Here is a 20,078-nt window from a genome sequence, read left to right on the forward strand (position 1 = left end):
GGGGAAACTAAGGAGCAGAGGAAAGACATAATCTTCTTTTCTTTTCTTCAAATATAGTAGGACTGGCTTTGCCAAATAGTTGGTTTTATAGAGTAAGGTGAAGGGGCAAAGTTACCAATGACTTTTCAAATGATATATATAAAACTAAAGAGATACTATTCACTCTTTAGTTACAAATGGGTCCTACATTTTCTTCAGTAGAGAACATTAAGCTGTTAGGAAAAGTTGTGTTTATATCAGAACATCACAAAAGACATCCTATTTGGCCTCACAATTCTGAAATGTAACACATAACTTGATTGCTGTAAATCAATGATCCTATGAAGATGTCATAATAAAGTAAAAGTAAACGGAAAAAGATGAATTCCTGTTCTACTAGGGATCTTAAGATGAGGACAAATTTGAAAAGACAAACAAAGAGTAGGATTACGCTTGAAGCAATTTCTTTATGGTGGAAATTTGACGAATATGATAATGCCTTTATGAATCTTACACGTTAGGTGGCTAGGAGCTGACTCATAGTAATACAGCATCTTAATGTCCATTAGGTGGGATGGCACAAAAGCATCTGAAATATAGGTTTTGTTGTACTTATATCTGATGCTTCAGGTCCAAATAGGTTTAAAGATAGGTGCCTTATTAAACAAAATGAAATGTACTAAGGATCACTCTATAAGCTTTACAGAATAACTTTTAGCTTTCATTAAAAAGGGAGTTAAGGATGTGTAAATAGTATTGTGGAGGGCAGTGGCTCAATGGGTTAAACCCTTGTGCTGGCTAAACAGCTGACCTGAAGGTCAGTGAGACAGGGTGAGCTCCCATCTGTCAGCTCCAGCTTCCAGAACATGAGAGAAGCCTCCCACAGGATGTAAAACATCTGGGTGTCCCCTGGGCAGCATCCCTGCAGATGGCCAATTCTCTTACACCAGAAGAGACTTGTAGTTTCTTAAGTCACTTCTGACACACTCAAAAAATTAGAATTGTACAGGAAAAAAATTGTGAGTACATTATGTGCATGTGAGTATATTGTATTGAAATTTGAGACAGGGACAGTAAATCACTGGGTTTGCTCTAGCAAAGTATGGCCAAAGTTTAAAATCACTGCTAATTAACTTTAGAATGGGTTGGGCTCCTCTATGACTTAGTGGAAGTTGAGACAATCCAGTGCCAGCCTAGTCAAAGGGACTTGTGCCAAGTCAAGTAACTTCTTCTGGAGAATGATTTCTGCCAGAGACAGATTTCCAGGACAGGATGGCACTGCCTGGACTGCCTAATTAACTTTAATTGTGCAAACCTTAAATTCTGGCAACAGTGAGGGCTAAGACGTAATTCCCTTTCAGTGAGCTGGGTTTCGTTTTGAGAAGATACTAAACCAAAAAGAGAAATTGTATAGCCTTAAACATTACATTCTAATGCCCCAAAGATGTCAGAGAAAGGACATTTTCGTGTGTTTTTTTCCTCCATGTACTCCACTTTACAGGAAACTCCTCTTTTATCTCCCATTTGTCTGAAGCTTAACTGAAAGCCTCCTTTTGTAACAATTTGAAAAAGGTTCCGTATGATGGTCATTAACTTTATATCAGCCTTAATACACAAAATAATGACATTGAAACTGCATGATATTTCTACTCAGAAACTTTTTGGATTAATGAGGTTTAGGTTTGAAATATAGATCAGGTTTTTTGAAGAAAAAAACTGTGGGGTGTCAATTCTATATCTAAATCTCATTTATAAAACCATTTTATTTGCACATACGATAGGCCCAAAATAAAACTTCCTGGAAGCAATGTAAAAGGGAAAAAGTTAGGTTAACTTTCCTGCCTTCTCATAGGCGCTGTTGCTCAAAGGGTTTGGGACTAGCACCATTCTGGACTATACCTGACACAGTAATCTACAGTATTGTTGTCAACATCATCTCCTTGGTCAAAAGTTTTGATATCCACAGAGACTTTAGAAGTATACAGCTTGTCTGTAAAATCCTGACACCAAGTCCACATCTACTAAGTAGCCTTGGATCAAGCCCTTAGGACTAGTTTGAATGCTAGACTCCTCTACTTCTCTTTGGGTACCTGTGCACTAGAATTAATGCAGTTTGATACCACTTTAACTGCCATGGCCAAATGTTATTGAACCATTGGAGTACTTTTACAAGCTCTTTAGCTTTCTCTGCAAAAGAGTGCTGGTGCCTAGGATTGCACAGCATTGAGCCATGGCACTTAAAGTGGCATCGAACTGCATTAATTCTACAGTTTTTATGTGGATTTTATGATGTGACTTAATTGTTTTTAACTGATATATGTATGTATGTTGTGGCATCAAATTGTTGCCAGTCTGTACGCCGCTCTGAGTCAGGCTGAAAAGGCGGGATAAGTGACGTAAATAAATAAATAATACAGTGCAGGTGCATTCTTTGATGTAAACTTTAGGGCTGGCTTTAGCACAGCAAGTTAATCACCAGCTGCAGCTGCAGTACATCTTGCCAACCGAAAGATTGACAGTTCGAAGCTGGGTCAGGGAGAGCTCCTGACCTTCAGCCTAGTTCCCCGCCCACCTAGGAGATCAAAAACTAATGTGAGTAGATAAATAGGAACCAAATTTCAATCAGAAAATGGAGTAAAGTTTACAAACAAAGAAAGCTCTTTGGCAAGGAGGTGGAGCAACAGCACTCCCCGTGGACGGAACTGAGCACAGCCTCCAAGGTGCCGAAAGATGGGGAAAAAACCTTCCCCCTCCCCCATATATATATAAAAAGTGATGTTACAAATATCCACACCTCTACAATATCTTGCTTTTCTCATTAAGAACGACTACAGGTATCTCAAGATTTTGAATGACCTTCACCCAAACCAAATTCAGCATCCCAATGAGTAGACATGATTCTTTAGCCTATCTGCCAAAGCCATCAAATACTTACATGATCATTTGTAAATTAAGCAATGACTTTCTTACCACAGCATCACAAATCAAGTTTCCCATGTTGCATTCCTCAAAACGGCATGCTTGACTGGTACCGTTTAGATAAACGATAGTCTTCCCTATTTCTTTGGAAGAAAAGTTTCTTAGCTCAACTTTCATCTTGTCAACTTCTGCTTTCACAATTGGATCTAAATTAGAAATACAGTCTGGTAAATGCCTTTACTGATTATACATATAACTCATGAGAATAACAAGTCTGTTTGTCTACAGCACAATGCTACAATAGGTTTGAGGTTATTTCCATTGAAGGTTACTCCACCAATTGTCATTTTTCAGAACAAACCAAAAGAATAAATGGGTGGTGGCCCTCCATTTAACAATGCTTTGGATTTAAAGAGTTACGCAACCAATTCCTTACGGTCAAAATGGATTAGGATTGTCACATCTCACGTTATGCAGTAAGCTGCTTTTAGAAATCACAGATATACTTTGGCAGAATAACAGAAACCATAAATCTAGTAGTGACAGCATTTATTAAAAGTTTAGAAGAACAGTCATCATCCAAATGATGACCTTTGAGTGCAAACAGAGAAAAGGTGGAGAAACCGCAACTTTCCAGAACTTGGATTCTAGCCCATATAATTTCAGCCATGCATCATGATGTTTATGGGAAAGTCCAATGTCATCTAGGTAGCCACAATTTCCTCATACCTAACTAGAACATCTTTTTGGAATATGACCAGTGTATGAAAACACTACCGTATTTCCGTGAAAATAAGATTAGGTCTCATGCTTGTTTTCATTGGGTGTCTTTTTTTTATGTATCAAGTGTTCACATCATTTGTGCATTGTGGCAGTACTCTGATTGGTCATTCAACAATAAGTCTTGAGTTCCTCTGTTTACATAGACATTTACTTCTTCTTGTCCAAAGGCACCCACTTGTGTATTTAAAATATTTAATTATAATTTATATTATCATTTGTTTTAAGTATTAATTTCAATATTATTATTGACATTATTATGACCCACGGTGGTGCAATGGGTTAACCCCTTGTGCCGGCTGAACTGCTGACCTAATCCGCAAGACGGGGTGAGCTCTCATCTGTCAGCTCCAGCTTCCTATGCGGGGACATGAGAAAAGCCTTCCACAGGATGGTAAAACATCCAGGCGTCCCCTGGGCAACATCCCTGCAGACAGACAATTTTCTCACAACAGAAGCAACTTGCAGTTTCTTAAGTCACTTCTGACACATTTATTATTATTTATTTATATTTAATTATATACAAAAATATTTTTAAATTCAATACGTCTGCTGTAGATGTACTTTTGCTAAATGTGTCCATCTGATTGATGATTTGAACTGGAGCTTATTTTTCAGGTAGAGCTTATATTATGAGCATCCTGAAAAATCATGCTAGGCCATATTTTCCAGTTAGGTCTTATTTTCAGGAAAACAGGGTATGCTTCCATAAAGAATACAAAAAAATATATATGAAATTATGCATTCTTAATTCAGCCAAAGTCTATTTTAAAATTTCTGTATTAGCCACTGAAAATGGTTTCATGGTCACAGCACATAATTTATTTGGTATAAAGGATGAAGAGCAATTGTTTTATAAGATTAGTGGCATTTTGATAAGAATTTTTAAAAGTAAGAGTTAATATTTATGATCAGAGGGAGACTGCAGACAAATATGTCAGATTTCACACAGCCATCCATACCTTCAGGGATACTGCTGTCTAGTAGGATAGGGTTTCCAGATGCTTTAATTACATTTCCATTGTCGTCAAAGGTGACATTCAAGTAGCCAAGATATTTTCCAAACGCATAAGCTTGAACAACAGGCACATCACGGCCATCATCTGATTTCACAATGAATGGATAATTACCAGCAGGTATATCGTTTGAAGGAGGAACACCTGTAAAAATGATGAGAACATAAATGTTGTTTTGCTCTTCATACTTTTTAGCTTTTAAAAAATTTGATCAATTCTAATTCAATTGGTCGATCCATTTCCTGTAATGTATTCACTTTTCAAAAAGTTAACAAAATTCTTAACAAATTAGTGTCTTACGTTTCTTTTCAGTAGAAAATGTACTTTCTATGGATGTTGGCTTGTTTGATGTATTTTTTTTCACATGAAGCCTACTGCCTTTTGCTGAATTTTTTCCCAAATCAGTAGGTGTTCAGCCAGTAAGACTGACATCGTAGTATGGAAGATGTTAAAAATTTAGTTTATATCACCACAGTATGCGAAGGCTATCCCTACCATTTTGTTTAAAGAGTAATGTGAAGGAGACCAGCATAGAAATCTTAATGTCCCTTGATTATTTGGAAGGTAATTTCCTTATGGCCAGGAATAGGGGGAATCCTTTCCAACCACGAATTTCCTTTGATTTCTCACAAACTTGAGAGGTAAAATAAGACATTCATTTTCTGCTGCAAATTCTCCCTGGGCACACAGAAGACTGGGCGACTTGGAAGGCGCTGAACTGACTGTGTTCTGTCACTTCGAGATGCAGAGCCAATCTTAAGAAATGGGGCTACAAAGTGGGGTCCATGACATGCGAGTGTGGAGAAAAGCAAACCACAGACCCCTTACCACAATGCAGCCTGAGCCTTGCCATATGCACAATGGAGGAGCTTCTCACGGCAACACCAGAGGCACTTCAAGTGGCCAGCTTCTGGTCAAAGAAAATTTAATACAATGCCAAGTTTTTAACTTTGTTTGTGGTTTTTCTATACATTATAACTGTATTCTCAATTTGCTCCTGACACAATAAATTAAAAATAAAGTTTTCTGCTGAAATCATAATACTCTGCAAGCTTTAGACCAGGGGATACGGCCCTCCAAGGTCATTTACCCAGTCCTTGCTCAGGGTCAGCCTAAGTCTGAAACTACTTGAAAGCACACAACAACAACAACAATCCTGTCTCATCAGCCAAAAGGAGGTCCACACTTCCCATTGAAATCCTAGTAAGTTTATATTTGTTAAAATTGTTCTTCATTTCAATTATTGTATTGTTTTAAGTGTTTTTTGCATTACTCATAAGATATGTGCAGTGTGCATAGAAATTCATTCATGTTTTTTTTTCCACATTGTAATCTGGCCCTCCAACAGTTTGAGGGACTGTGACCTGGCCCTCTGTTTAAAAAGTTTTAGACAAACCTGTTTCTAGTTCCTTTTTTTTTAGTGAACAGAAATTTCCAGCAGTTTCACCTACCTGTACCTGACAAAATATATTCACTCGCTGTACAATTTATTAGTTTTTAAACTTTTGTATTGTGCTTTTTAAACATGACTGAAGTGTGGGATTGTCAGGATCCTCCCTCGGGGAGAAAGGTGGGGTATAAAGTTAATAATAATAATAGGTCCTCCAGGTTTTTTTTCTTTTTTCAGGAGCGACTTGAGAAACTGCAAGTCACTTCTTGTGTGAGAGAAGTGGCTCTTGGCAAGAACATTGCTCAGGGGACACCTGGATGTTTGATGTTTTACCATCCTTGTGGAGGCTTCTCTCATATCCCCGCATAGGGAGCTGGAGCTGACAGAGGGAGTTCATCCGCACTCTCCCCAGATTTGAACCTTTAACCTGTCGGTCTTCGGTCCTAACGGCACAAGGATTTAACCCATTGTGCCACCGAGGGCTCCAGGTGGTTCCATGGTATACTTTTGCTGAGAACCTAGCAAATTCCTAGAAAGGAATCCACCAGAGTAACGTTGTTTTAGCCTTCTAAGGAAATCATTTATTTCAACAGGATTTGCTATTATCGACAGTTTCCTGTTTCCACTGTATATTCAGCAATATATCCCTCATGGATACAGTGCCATGTCTCTGCGTTATTATTTCAGGATGTGGTCTTCATTAAGGTGCTCTAACCTTCTAAGGGTAAAGAGAAGAAGACACGCTTTCTCCATTGTGGCCCCTTCTACACTGCCATACAAAATCCAGATTATCTGCTTTGAACTGGTAATGTAGACCCATATAATCTGGTAGTGTAGACCCATATAATCTGGATTATCTGATTTGATAATCTGGATTATATAGCAGTTTGGAAGAGGCATGAGGCACACTACCTCTGTTGAAATCTCTCTCCAAAATGGCTCTCATAGAGTCCTAACACACAGCCATTTAACACAAAATATAAAGGCAGATAATCCACAATATCTGCTTTGAACTGGGTTATCTGAGTGCACACTGCCATATAATCCTGTTCAATGTGGATTTTATACAGCTGTGTAGAATTGACCATAGGCCCCTCCTACAATGCCATATAAAATCCAGATTATCTGCTTTGAACTGGATTATATGGCAGTGTAGATTCATATAATCCAGTTCAAAGCAGATAATGTGGATTATCTCTAATAATCTGGATTATATGGCAATGCAGAAGGAGACTTAGGCCCCTCTACACTGCCTCTTTATCCCAGGATCTGATCCCAGATTATCTGTTTATCCCAGGTTATCTGGGAGTGGGGACTCATATATTCCAGTTTAAAGCAGATAATCTGGGATCAGATCCTGATATAAATGGCAGTGTGGAAGGGCCCTTAGTCCTCAAGTGTCAGTTGAAGCTATACTTTTATTTTAGATTGGATCTACACTGCCATAGATTAACTGCATTGAAATGGAGTATATGAGTCTACACTGCTGTATAATCCAGTTCAATGCTGTTACTCTGAATTCTAAAATTGGATTATATGTTAGTGTAGTTCCAGCCTTGGTTTGACTTCTGATCACTTTCAAAGATTTTCTTTAGCAGGTGGAGAGAGTGCTGGAAACCAGGTCAGTGAATTTGAGTACAATCTACGCCGCTGTTAGGAATGGAGGAATTGAAAGGCTAACACTTCCATGTGCTCACCAAGGTCCTTCCTCGGTTTTATGAAAAAAAATTCAAGAGATGCTTTCATTGAAGGAATTCCTGACTAAAGGGTTAGAAAGTAAAAAATTTGCAAGACAGTGAGACTGCACATGGTGAAGAGGGAAAGAAAAACAGATACTGCCTGCTGCCTTTTGGAAACTGATATTATTTGAGGAGAAAGAATCTCAAGGAAAGTAAATTATTCTTTCATGTGGGCAAATATTAAAACATTGAAGACAGAAATCTCTAAATGGGAATGGAAATTTTCACTACATATTCAAGGTTTGATTCAAGACAGGTTCTTTGTCACTGAATACACCCACACACATACTACACACAACACCATTATTTATTTTATTTTGTTCCGTCTGCTGAAAGTAGTGGGTCTATTTTCGGAAATGCGCTAGGGATTGAGTCAGTAAACATTAGTTCAGCTTGAGAATTTTACCAGGACACTGGTAAGCTCAATGGAAAAACTCTTGTCGCTATGTTTTATATTCTACAGCTCACCGGCCAGCCAGCACCGCACAGCCATGAATGATTCTTTGTAAATGTTGCCACTGACATCTCCACTTGTTTTAAAACCCTCGGCTCCTGGACAGCTCCCAAGGGCTTTTTTTACAGTGCGGAAAACCTCAGCATGAGATGATAATGGTAGGTCAACAGCTGCCGTATGTTTCAAAAACTAAACTAGACAATTAGAAAGGCCAAAAGTATCTAAACTGTTGTACCCAGACAGATTGCTGGATTGCTTGGAAAATGTACCTTTTGGATTGCAACTCCCAGAATCCCCAGCTAGCCCTGAGAGTTGTTACCCCACAAGAGTAACATTTTCAAGCTCTGCTCTGCATATTTTTCTGCACTTCTTTGAACTTCATTAGGTGTGTGAACAAAGTGCAATAGTGTTTACCACAATTTTCCTAAATTCTGTGTTTCAAAGGAGGAAAAGCCAAAAAGGGCCAGAAGCATTTTGAGATATAAGAGAAAATCTGGGAATTGACTTGTTTTGGGGGAGATCCACAGAACACAAAAAGCTATATATAAGAATCCTGGAACAACAAAGTGAGCCACAACACACAGGAATCAACAATGGGACAGATAAGGTGCTGTGTTGCTTCATAACAACCTCATTCCTAAGTGTGTTTGCTGTTTTCGTTGTAACTTACTTGATTAGAATGCCAAATGATACCCTGAGCACACATGTTTAGCATTCAATAGTTCGGGTTTCAAAGGCTAATCTTTTTCTTGGTGCGTATGCATAGTGTGATTTGCACATACTACCTAATATAACTAACTCTGGGAGACAGATGGCATACAAATGCAACAAATGAACTTATATATATATATATATATATATATACACACACACAGAGAGAGAGAGAGAGAGAGAGAGAGAGAGAGAGAGAGATCATTTGTATCTAAAATCACATTATGTATAAGCAACTTAACTTTTTAATTTTATTGAAAGGGTCTTTGAGTGAAATTTGCAAATGCTAAGCAAGGGGCTTTGAATGAAATTAACAGCAAAAGAGAAACATACCCTTTCTCTGTAGAAAAAGAGCAACACAGAAGAAAATGTTTTTAAGAAACATGATGTGACATGTAGAGGTCAGAAGTTGTATTGTGGTTAAGTTCAAAGGTTGTGGTTAAGTGCAGAGTCTGCAGGTACAAGAAGGTACTTTCCATCAAAAGGTCAAGGGAGGGGGCTGGAAAGAGAGTACTTTCCATGACAAAAAAAATGTTCTTGTTTACTTGAGGTTATATATCGGTGGTCAAAAAGCCAAGAGGATGCGGCAGTCACTTGAAGGGTAGCATCTGTGTATGCTGCCAGGCTGTCCGTCCTCTTCATGAAGAAACTAAAATAAACCTTGATGTGGACCTAAGAAGATACATTTTAGGGTCTCTAACATTATGATATACCTAGAAAAGTCGCTCCTGACACAACAAAAAAAAAACCCTAGAAAACAACTAGCATTTGAAATCTGAACTAGTGAATGCTAACCATGTGTGAGCAGGGTATCATTTGGCATATATATATATATATATATATGCTGGGAGAGAATACTGAAACTAAAACACAGTCACTTATTTTTCCTTTCTATACTCCTTTTTTATTTATTTACAAAACCTGTAATTACCAAGCCAATTCTGACTGAAGCCAAAGGAAGCTTACCCACATGGCAATTTCAGAAGGCTTCAAAAACAAAATACTCTCTCTCAGAAGACTGTTTTGGCATTTCAGACGCAACCAATTTGCTCTTCTTAGCAAACCAGTCTCCAACATGGAGGCAGAGAGTAGGTAGCCAAATAAATCTCAGAGGAAAAATCAAATATGCCAACAGAAAGAGAGTTCATACAACAGGAAAGATTGAAGGAGCCAGGAAACCACATGCAAAACCAAGAGGCTCAATTTATTTCTGTCATGATGACGTGTACATGTACAAGACTACGGGGAAAAGACCCAGTACCCTTGGTCAAGCCTACTATTTCCTTAGTGGAAAAGGAAACTATGACACATTTTTAAACACACTTAAAGGTGTGACCAAAGCAAAGTCTTGATGATAAAACATAGAACACATAAAAACAGAACTTAGAATATGTGCTACAGATGCTCTCTTAATCTTTTTCTGCCAATCAAATTAACAGGGGGGCTGAGGCAGGAAGCTTGCAGGCTGGTCTACTTATTCTCTCTGATTGCATCCTATATTTTTCAAAGTTTTATTCAGATGAGACAGCAGCTCCCACACATGACTAATGTGGATAGAATTTTGGACTAAAAGTTACAAAATCCCAAAATGTTTATCTTGAGTTGTATTTTCCACTGAAAGCAACGCAGCATGGATAGAAAGGAGACTTATTAGTAAATTGCAGTTTAATTCCAAATATCAAATGATAATATGCAAAATCAAGGTATGAGAAATAAAATATTTAGCATTATGTTGAGCACTGTGATAAATATATCCTATAATGCTAAATATAACTGAAATATGGTGATGGGAAGATGACAACTCTTATGGTATTTCTTTTCACTCTGACTTTTTCCTAGATTGGGATTCAAAGGGGCTTACAACAATTAAAAAGGCAGTGTTAAAAATCCACATGATAAAATAAAGAGGGAATGGCCTCTCCAACAAATTAGACATTTTAACCCAATTAATTTATTGGAAGCCCTTCTATGTTAATGAAATGGCATACCTGTGTAAAGAAATGTGTTTGTATGTCCCCCGATCACAACGTCTACTCCTTTAACTTTCTGGGCAATCATTTTGTCCACAGTGAAGCCGGAGTGACCAAGTGCAATGATCTTGTTGACACCCAGCGTAGTAAGTTTCTGTACCTGTGGCTGCAATGCTTCAATTTCATCTTCAAATATTAAATCTGGCCCTTTAAAAATCAGAAAAATATGTATTAGTATTTTATGGTATAAACCTTTATTGTATAGCAAAGCATAAAGACATCACACACACAATGCAGTATAGTTTTTTCTTTCAATACAAGAGATACCACAATGACTCAGTAGTTTTTTGAGAGTTAGATGACAGAGAATGTTTTGTTCATTTTAGAAGAAGGCAATGAATCTGGACAAAAGTCTTATCTGTAGTGATCTTAAGGATGCCTATTAAGTGTAGAATGGCAACCCCCCTCTGTACAAATCTTGTCAAGACAAATCCTGTGATAAGGTTGTCTGAGGCTCTTTCCACACAGGACCCAATAAAATCCACTTTGAACTGGATTATATGGTAGTGTGGACTCAGATCATCCAGTTCAAAGCAGATATTGTGGATATTGTGGATTATCTGCCTTGATATTCTGGGTTCTATGACTGTGTGGAAGGGTCCTAAGAAACCCAACCCAAAGTGGGTTTAAGTCTTCAAACCCTGGGAAAACAAACAGATTTTCCCATGGGTTGTCCCCATTGCAGTGCGGTAACTACCACGCTGGAACGGGGACAACCGAAATCCCCCTGAAAAGCATTAAAAGAAAACAAAAGCTTGCCAGGAAGTAGTGGGGGAAGAATCCCCCCCCCCCCCGCCGCCTCTTAGCACAACACTGGCACACGCCAGGAAGCCTCCAAAGAGACCTACCGATGGCCTGGTAAGTTTTTTTTTATTTTAAAGCTTTTAGAGGGGGGGATTTTGGGAGGGGGTGGGTTCCCTCTTTGCTTCTCTGGACCCATGGAGCCTGAAGAAGAAAATTGGGCTGTGGGGACAGACTACTGGGGAGTCCAAGGCTACCCAATAGTCTGACCCCACAGGGCCTATACTCCGTTAGACCCAGGCCTTTAAGGAAGGCCCGGCTCAATGGAGTATCTAAATAATTTATGACAAAAGTTTTCTTGCTTTGTTATGCATTGTTCCTCTTTTACCAGAGACGTTGTTTGGATGCCACCACTAAAAGTGCAAAAGCTTGTGCTTTTTGGGCCCTGTCTGGATGGGCCCTTTGATCCTAGGATTCCACATCATTAAACAATAATGCACAAAAGATTTCCCAGAAATCCAAGATGCTAAAACTTCCAAGTTTTCCAGCAGACCATCTGGAAGCTTGTAGAGCCAAGTCTTTTGTTTTTGATTCCATAATAATGTCATTTCCTTTTAGCTTTTGACTGGAATCCCCAGTCTGATGTTTTGCATTTGTATAGTCATGGGCAATGAACTGATGTACCTTTGTAGATCATGCAAATATTTTGTTTCCTGACTGCTTTGCCAAGATGAGCTCATGTTCTCTTCAGTGAAGGAAAGCAGACAGATGACAAAAGTCTCCGATTTTGGGCAGAGAACTTGCCTTGTAACATATTCCAAAATATGTCGGAACCTCAGATGGGGTATCTAAACTGAAGAATTAATGCAGTTCAACAGCACTGTAAGTACCATGGCTCAGTACTATGTAGTTTTACTAGATTTTTAGTCTTCCCTGCCAAATAGTGTTGGTGCCCCAGCAAACTACAGATCCCAAGATTCCGTAGAATTGAGCCAAGGTGGTGTCAAATAGCATTAATTCTAAGTTCAGATGTATCCATGGAATTATTCTCGCTCACGTCAAAGTCTCAGTAGTTATGGATCTAGGACTTTCTCATCATTTTGGTCTAAGTATCTTGCTTGAAAAGCCTAAATACCCTAAAGGCTTCGGATCGTGTCTGATCAGACGCTAAACACGGCCAGCCCTAATTAGCATTTGGATGGAAGACAACCAACAAATACCAGGTGCTGTAGGCTCTGTTTCAGAGGAATGAATTGGCGAAACCATCCTTTGTATAAATTTACGGGGTCACTAAAAGTCAACAGCCAGCTTGAAGACACACATTCACACCTCTCACTTATGTATTCCAATGACTGCTATATATGATTCCCTATCTATCAAAATATTGTGATTTAATAATTAGGAAGTTCAACAGCATTTATGGCACAATTGTTGCAGGGGAGGTCTTGTGGATCATATGAACACCATGGCTTTGATTCAAAGAGATTTTGCAATGTAGGGAGAAAAAATGCATTTTGGAAGGACAGGGCCAGCAATTCCTCTGGTTTTCTAGATCCAAGTCATAGTGTCAGTCTAGAGTCTAGGCTTTTTGAACCAGTTGTAGTTTACCTACCAGTTCACTCACCAACAATCGAGCCAATGAATATAATTTGTGCTAAGCAGGTCCTGGTTTTTCTTGCTACTTCCCCAGGACCTGATCCACACTATTCCATAAGATCCACCAAGCCTCAGATATACGTTTCCCACAGGGAGCAGAGAATAGAATATTTTAGCTGTTTGGTATATAGTACAGGACAAAAAAGAAATGCATAATAAGGGCCTAATTCCAGGCATGCGGAAACTTTCCCTTCAAACAGTATGTTTCTCTGTGTTCTTTGGGACAATTCCTCCCTCAATCTGGTCATGTTTTATAATTTTTAATTAACGTTACATACATTAAACAACACTGAACATTCATAAGTAAAGGTAAAGGTTTCCCTGACATTAAGTCTAGTTGTGTATGACTGGGGAGTGGTGCTCATCTCAATTTCTAAGCCGAAGAGCCGGCGTTGTCTGTAGAGGCCTCCAAGGTCATGTGGCCAGCATGACTGCATGGAGCGCCGCTATCTTCCCATAGAAGATCTTCCCACAGATTGATCTACTCATATTTGCATGTTTTCAAACTGCTAGATTGGCAGGATGCTGGGGCTAACAGTGGGAGCTCACCCCACTCCCCAGATTCAAACTGCCAATCTTTCAATCAGCAAGTTCAGCAGCTCAGCGGTTTAAACCACTGTGCTACCATGTAAGAGCAAAAAAAAAATACACATCAGATTATAAGACCTATATGTATCAGAAAACAAGGAAAAAGAAAAAACAAGCACTCTACTAGATAAGTCACTAAGCAACATAACCATGAGTTCCAACTATCTTTTCTGTGGTTATACATGTGTGTCTATTTTACCATTTAACTCTTCTCTTTATTACTAAGTATCACACTCCTTCTATTAAACAAATCATACTAATATTCAAAACTCACCAATTCACCTTCATTCTCCTGTTTTCCAAATATTTATCCGTCAATCCCAAAAGAAAGAGTTCTGTTTTCTAATTGTATATTAATCTTCAAATTATTTTTCTGTATTGACTTTTGTACTTGCATTTGAGGAGGGGGGGGGGCTTATTTTGCCTTTTCACAAATCAACCACATGTATTAAAATGTCCCTTTTTGTTTTTCACATTTCAAAACCTCATTCCAATCTTTTTGTTTTTCTATCAGTTTCACACTTAGTTTTTCCTCATTGTACTTGATCCTCTAGTGTCACCCCACATCCTGTTCCCAGGACTCTGTGAATCCACCATTCTCATTCCATGTCTTGTCCAGGTAACATAATTCACAAATCCTGGAGTGGAAATATTGTTCATTTCTTGGACAATATCTAGAACATAACCCGTGCCAATGAGTAATACACTATTACCAATTACTGTTATCCTGAGTAATGCACTATATAAATGAAATTGTAGTTGTGTATCAGCAATACCTTGTGCAAAGTTGGTGACAGCTACTGCACTTGATTTGTATGGAAATAAAATATGAAGAGAATCACTAGGTCAATGTTAAACAAACACATATACACACAATTTATGGAAGTATAAAAAGAATGCATACCTGGATCTGAAAGAACAGGCGTTTCCTTTGTGGTATAGCCAACAATCCCCACTTTTTCTGTGCCAACATTTAAAATCGTATAAGGACTAAAATAGCCCGTGATGTTGCTTGCTAATCGTCTGCTTGCTTTAATGTTTGCACTTACAACAGGAAACTTAACGTTTTTGAGCAGTGGATCCAGTAATCCTTTTACGCCGTTATCAAATTCATGATTCCCCAATGTCTACACCATAAATAGGAAAAAGATATCAATCAATTACCAGTTATGAAAAAAAATCCACATGTAATCTAGTCAGGTTATGCATTGGAGCAGCATGCCAATATTTAAACTACACATTTTCACATTTCTGCTCAGGTACTACACTGTTCGCAGATTTTCCCACTATTTCTATCCTATTCTGTCTTTAATTTTATGTGAAAGCTAGAGTTTCTAGTTCAGTAGTTCTCAACCTGTGGGTCCCCAGATGTTTCGGCCTTCAACTCCCAGAAATCTTAACAGCTGGTAAACTGGCTGGAATTTCTGGGGGTTGTAGACCAAAACACCCAGGGACCCATAGGTTGAGAACCACTGTTTTAGTTTCTCCATTGGTAAGATTTTGCCGTTAGAGTCAATGAATAATTTTATTTTGTAATTAGATAATTTGGGGTTTTCTGAACTCCATAACAATTTTCTCAGATGATGGCTATTTATCTCTTTTTGAGGCACACACCAAGGCATTCCAACTGTCTAACTCAATCAAATTATGTCTAGTCTAACTAGAACTGTAACATGCTATTTCTACAGCTTTCAATCAACCCGCAAGGAAATGCTTTCACGCAGAGCAGAACAGAGACTGTCAAGTATGTGTCTAAAATCCCACTGTTTTATTGCATCACAGTTTTCCATGTTTATATCTAACACCAATAAGCCACTTAAACTGGACAGTATGTTTATTTGAGAAAGATCAATGGCATTGGGGACAACACAAACAAAAAGTAGTCATAAGACATTACCAATATTTTTACGAGAAAAGCAATGTTTTATATTCATACATTTGACTTGTTTCACTTTGTATTGCGTTTTTAACTTATTGGAAGCTGCTTTGGGTCCCCACTGTGGGGGGGGGGGGGAAAGCAGCATATAAATAAAGATGTATTATTATTATTTTACTAACACAAAAACACAGTATGTCACAGCAAATGAGATATATATGCTGGATTTCTTATCACAAAATCACAAGTCAAATACTTCCCAAGCGTCTAGGATTGTGTGATGTACTGTATTATTATTATTATTATTATTATTATTATTATTATTATTAAATATCAATATTAGACTACCAATATACAGTAGAGTCTCACTTATCTGACATAAACAGGCTGGCAGAACATCGGAGAAATGAAAATGTCGGATAATACAGAGTCTCCTACTGTCACTCGTCTGGCATGGCACTAGACACCTAGAATACTAACAACAGGGACTCAAAGGTTTAAGGCAAGGGAACACCTTGGGGCTAGAGTAGCCCAGCAGGAAGTACCCAGATATGGAAGAGCAGCATGGAAATCGCAAAGGGAAGAAGGGAGAACACTTCTGCTTCCGGTCCTGTCTCTTTTCCCCCTTTCCTCCTCCCTCCTCCTCCTCCTCCTCCTCCTCATCTTGACTTTTTCACTTATTGGGAATGGAGAGAGAGTTGGGGAGTGCTCCTTTAATTGAAGGGGAAATGCTGGAGGAAAAGGGGACATCGGATAAGAGCATTGGATAAGACAAAATGTCGGATAAGCGAAGGTCGGATAAGTGAGACTCTACTGTATAGCTATAACCCATTACTGTGTTAGGTAAAACAATCAACTTTGGAAACTATATGTTTTAAAAGCAACTTCCATCTACTTTTCTCAGACAAATGTATAATTTTCTTTCTTCTTTGTACTTTAAGACATTGGCAAAGATTCACAAATAAGTGACAATGGCATTCAGCAGCTTCAAGCAGTCTTTTCCCCCTCCAGTTGCAAGACTTAGTGCACAATATTCCAAATGTTTTGCATCGTCTGTTGGCATGGCAGGTACATACATCACATGCTGCTAAGGGAATTCACATGTCTTTGCTTAAGACAAGCAAACACACCCATTTACCAGTGTCGCCCACCAATGGGACTTCAGGTGTTCTGGCATTACAAGTGCCATGGTCCTTGACCACTGACTATGCTGTATGAGGAAGATCAGCATCTGGGCAGGTGGCTGGAGAAGTCTAAATAAGCCTGGTTTATGAGAACTGGTGTATGCTCCACATTGGTCAGATGATAATAGAAACTGCACTGACATAAAGTGAATATTGAACTTTCCCTCATTCAGATCTGCATTGTGCAGCCAAATCACGTAAGAAATATGGAGGTTAGCAATCTAATGATTGTTCTCAAGTCTCCAACTCCTGATTTACAGTACAGGCTGAACTACGCTACCATTACACCACAGCCTGAATTTTTAAACAGTGGGATTTAAAGATATGCTGTTTCATCGGCTTAAAATAAATTCAAAGATCACTGAACGGAACCAGATCTTGATTACCAAGCTGGATGTAGCATTGTTGCTGTTCATTCGTTCAGTCGTCTCCGACTCTTCGTGACCTCATGGACCAGCCCACACCAGAGCTCCCTGTCGGCCGTCACCACCCCCAGCTCCTTCAAGGTCAGTCCAGTCACTTCAAGGATGCCATCCATCCATCTTGCCCTTGGTCGGCCCCTCTTCCTTTTGCCTTCCACTTTTCCCAGCATAATTGTCTTCTCTAAGCTTTGCTGTCTCCTCATAATGTGGCCAAAGTACTTCAACTTTGTCTCTAGTATCCTTCCCTCCAGTGAGCAGCCGGGCTTTATTTCCTGGAGGATGGACTGATTGGGTCTTCTCGCAGTCCAAGGCACTCTCAGAACTTCCTCCAACACCACAGCTCAAAAGCATCTATCTTCCTTCACTCAGCCTTCTCTAAGGTCCAGCTCTCACATCCATAGGTTACTACAGGGAATACCATGGCTTTGACTATGCGGATCTTTGTTGCCAGTCTGATGTCTCTACTCTTTACTATTTTATCGAGACTGGACATTGCTCTCCTCCCAAGAAGTAAGCATCTTCTGATTTCCTGGCCACAGTCTGCATCTGCAGTAATCTTTGCACCTAGAAATACAAAGTCTGTCACGGCCTCCACATCTTCTCCCTCTATTTTCCAGTTGTCAATCATTCTTGTTGCCATAATCTTGGTGTTTTTTTTTTATGTTTAGCTGCAACCCGGCTTTTGCACTTTCTTCTTTCACCTTGATTAGAAGGCTCCTCAGCTCCTCCTCGCTTTCGGCCATCAGAGTGGTGTCATCTGCATATCTGAGGTTATTAATGTTTCTTCCAGCAATTTTCACCCCAGCTTTGCATTCATCAAGCCCCGCACATTGCATGATGTGTTCTGCATACAAGTTAAAAAGGTTGGGTGAGAGTATGCAGCCTTGCCGTACGCCTTTCCCAATCTTGAAACAGTCTGTTGTAGCATACTTATGTCCAAAGCTTCAAAACTAAAGATCAAACATATGTTATATGCCCCAATAGAAGTAGATAACATCTGAATACTTTAGAAGCATCATCTAAGCCAACTGAGCCATTTTCAGCAATGAATGATCAAGAAACTGGCTTGTATACATTCCAAGATTGTTCCTACTTCTGGGAATAAAGTCATGGGACAAAGCCTGTTTTAAATTTGCTCCTATAACTGAAAGCAGAAGTCTTTCACAATCACACACCACACTTTTACAGCCAGGCGTTTAAAGTATGGATTGTAATAATCAGCCCTGCCTCAGGATGGTTCTTACGATCTTTAACTAGGGGTATTTTCAGATGAAGTTTTTTAAAACATATAATTGACCCACGACAGGATTTCACAAGGGTTGGATGATGCCTTCATTTCCTTGCATGGTTGTTCCTCTACAAACACGCACAATCTGTTCAAGATACACTAAGTCACTGACTGACCATGTTAGGGCTTGCTGAGCTGGAACTATATTTGATCTCACCAAAATAAGGTTAGGGTACCATATGTCTCTATGTCCAAATAAGATGGTGATTTCATAATTCTGCAGGAGATGGATATGTAGTAAGTCAATCCTTCCAACAAATTACTCAGTGTTGCTACTTGAATATATGCTATAGATGAGGCATGGGCAAACTTTCTAACTTGGGGGCCTCATGCTAACACTCCCTACTAGGAGGACTGGCTGCCCAGTGATGGAAGGAAGGAAGGGAAGGAGGCAGGAAAGGGAGAAGGAAGAAAGGATGAAAGGGAGGAAGGGGAGGATGGAAGGAGAAAGAGGGAGAGAGGGAAGGAGAGAGTAGAGAGGGAAGGAAAGACAAAAGGAAAAGTAAGGAAGGATAAAAGGGTAGAAGGTAAGGATGGAAGGAAGGGAAGGAGGAAGGAAAAAGAGAAGGAAAGACAAAAGGGAAGGAAGGCGGGAAGGAAGGGGAAGAGGAAGAGAGGGAGAAAAGAGGGAAGGACAAATGGGTGGAAGGGAAGGATGGAAGGAAGGGAAGGAGGAAGGAAAAAGAGAAGGAAAGACAAAAGGGAAGGAAGGCAGGAAGGAAGGGGAAGAGGAAGAGAGGGAGAAAAGAGGGAAGGACAAAAGGGTGGAAGGGAAGGATGGAAGGAAGGGAAGGAGGAAGGAAAAAGTTGGAGAGGGGGAGAAAGACGAAAGGAAGGACAAAAGAGTGGAAGGGAAGGATGGAAGGAGAAAGAGGGAGGGAAGGAAGGATGAAAGGGTTGAAGGGTATGAAGGGAGAGAGAAGGAGGGAAGGAAGGGAAGGAGGAAGAAAAGACAGAAGGAAGGAAAAAGGGAAGGAAGGAAGGGAGAGAGGAAGGAAAGAAGGAAGAAAGGAAGGAAGGAAAGAAGGAAGGAAGGAAGGAAGGAGAAAGAGCGAGAGAAGGAAGGAGGGAGGAAGGAGGGACGAAAGGGTGGAAGGGAGGGAGAAAGAGGGAGGAAAGGAGGAAGGAAAGAAAGAAGGGAAAGAGAAAGAGGGAAGAAAGGAAGAAGGAAAGAGAGAAGGAAGGATAGCATGGTGAGAGACAAGAGGGCCTGAGAAAAGATTTCAAAGGGCTGCATAAGGCCCCTGGGTCTGGGTTTGCCCAAACATGGTGTAGATGTATAGGAATACATGTGTACCCCAAGGA

The 20,078-nt window shown here is 39.5% G+C and overlaps 1 protein-coding gene across 1 annotated transcript in view; it reads right to left on the reverse strand.

Annotated features, from left to right (window-relative positions):
* NT5E (5'-nucleotidase ecto) overlaps positions 1–20,078 on the reverse strand; it is a 39,601-nt gene that overhangs the window by 9,155 nt on the left and 10,368 nt on the right. Inside the window, exons 2-5 of the mRNA XM_060752989.2 lie at positions 14,908–15,130; positions 10,977–11,165; positions 4,641–4,838; positions 2,950–3,104 (exon numbers count right to left, since the gene is read on the reverse strand). Coding sequence (XP_060608972.2) covers positions 2,950–3,104; positions 4,641–4,838; positions 10,977–11,165; positions 14,908–15,130 — 765 coding nt within the window. The remainder of the gene's footprint in view (positions 1–2,949; positions 3,105–4,640; positions 4,839–10,976; positions 11,166–14,907; positions 15,131–20,078) is intronic.

This window comes from Anolis sagrei, chromosome 1 (assembly GCF_037176765.1).
Source record: "Anolis sagrei isolate rAnoSag1 chromosome 1, rAnoSag1.mat, whole genome shotgun sequence".
Taxonomy (NCBI): Eukaryota; Metazoa; Chordata; class Lepidosauria; order Squamata; family Dactyloidae; genus Anolis; species Anolis sagrei.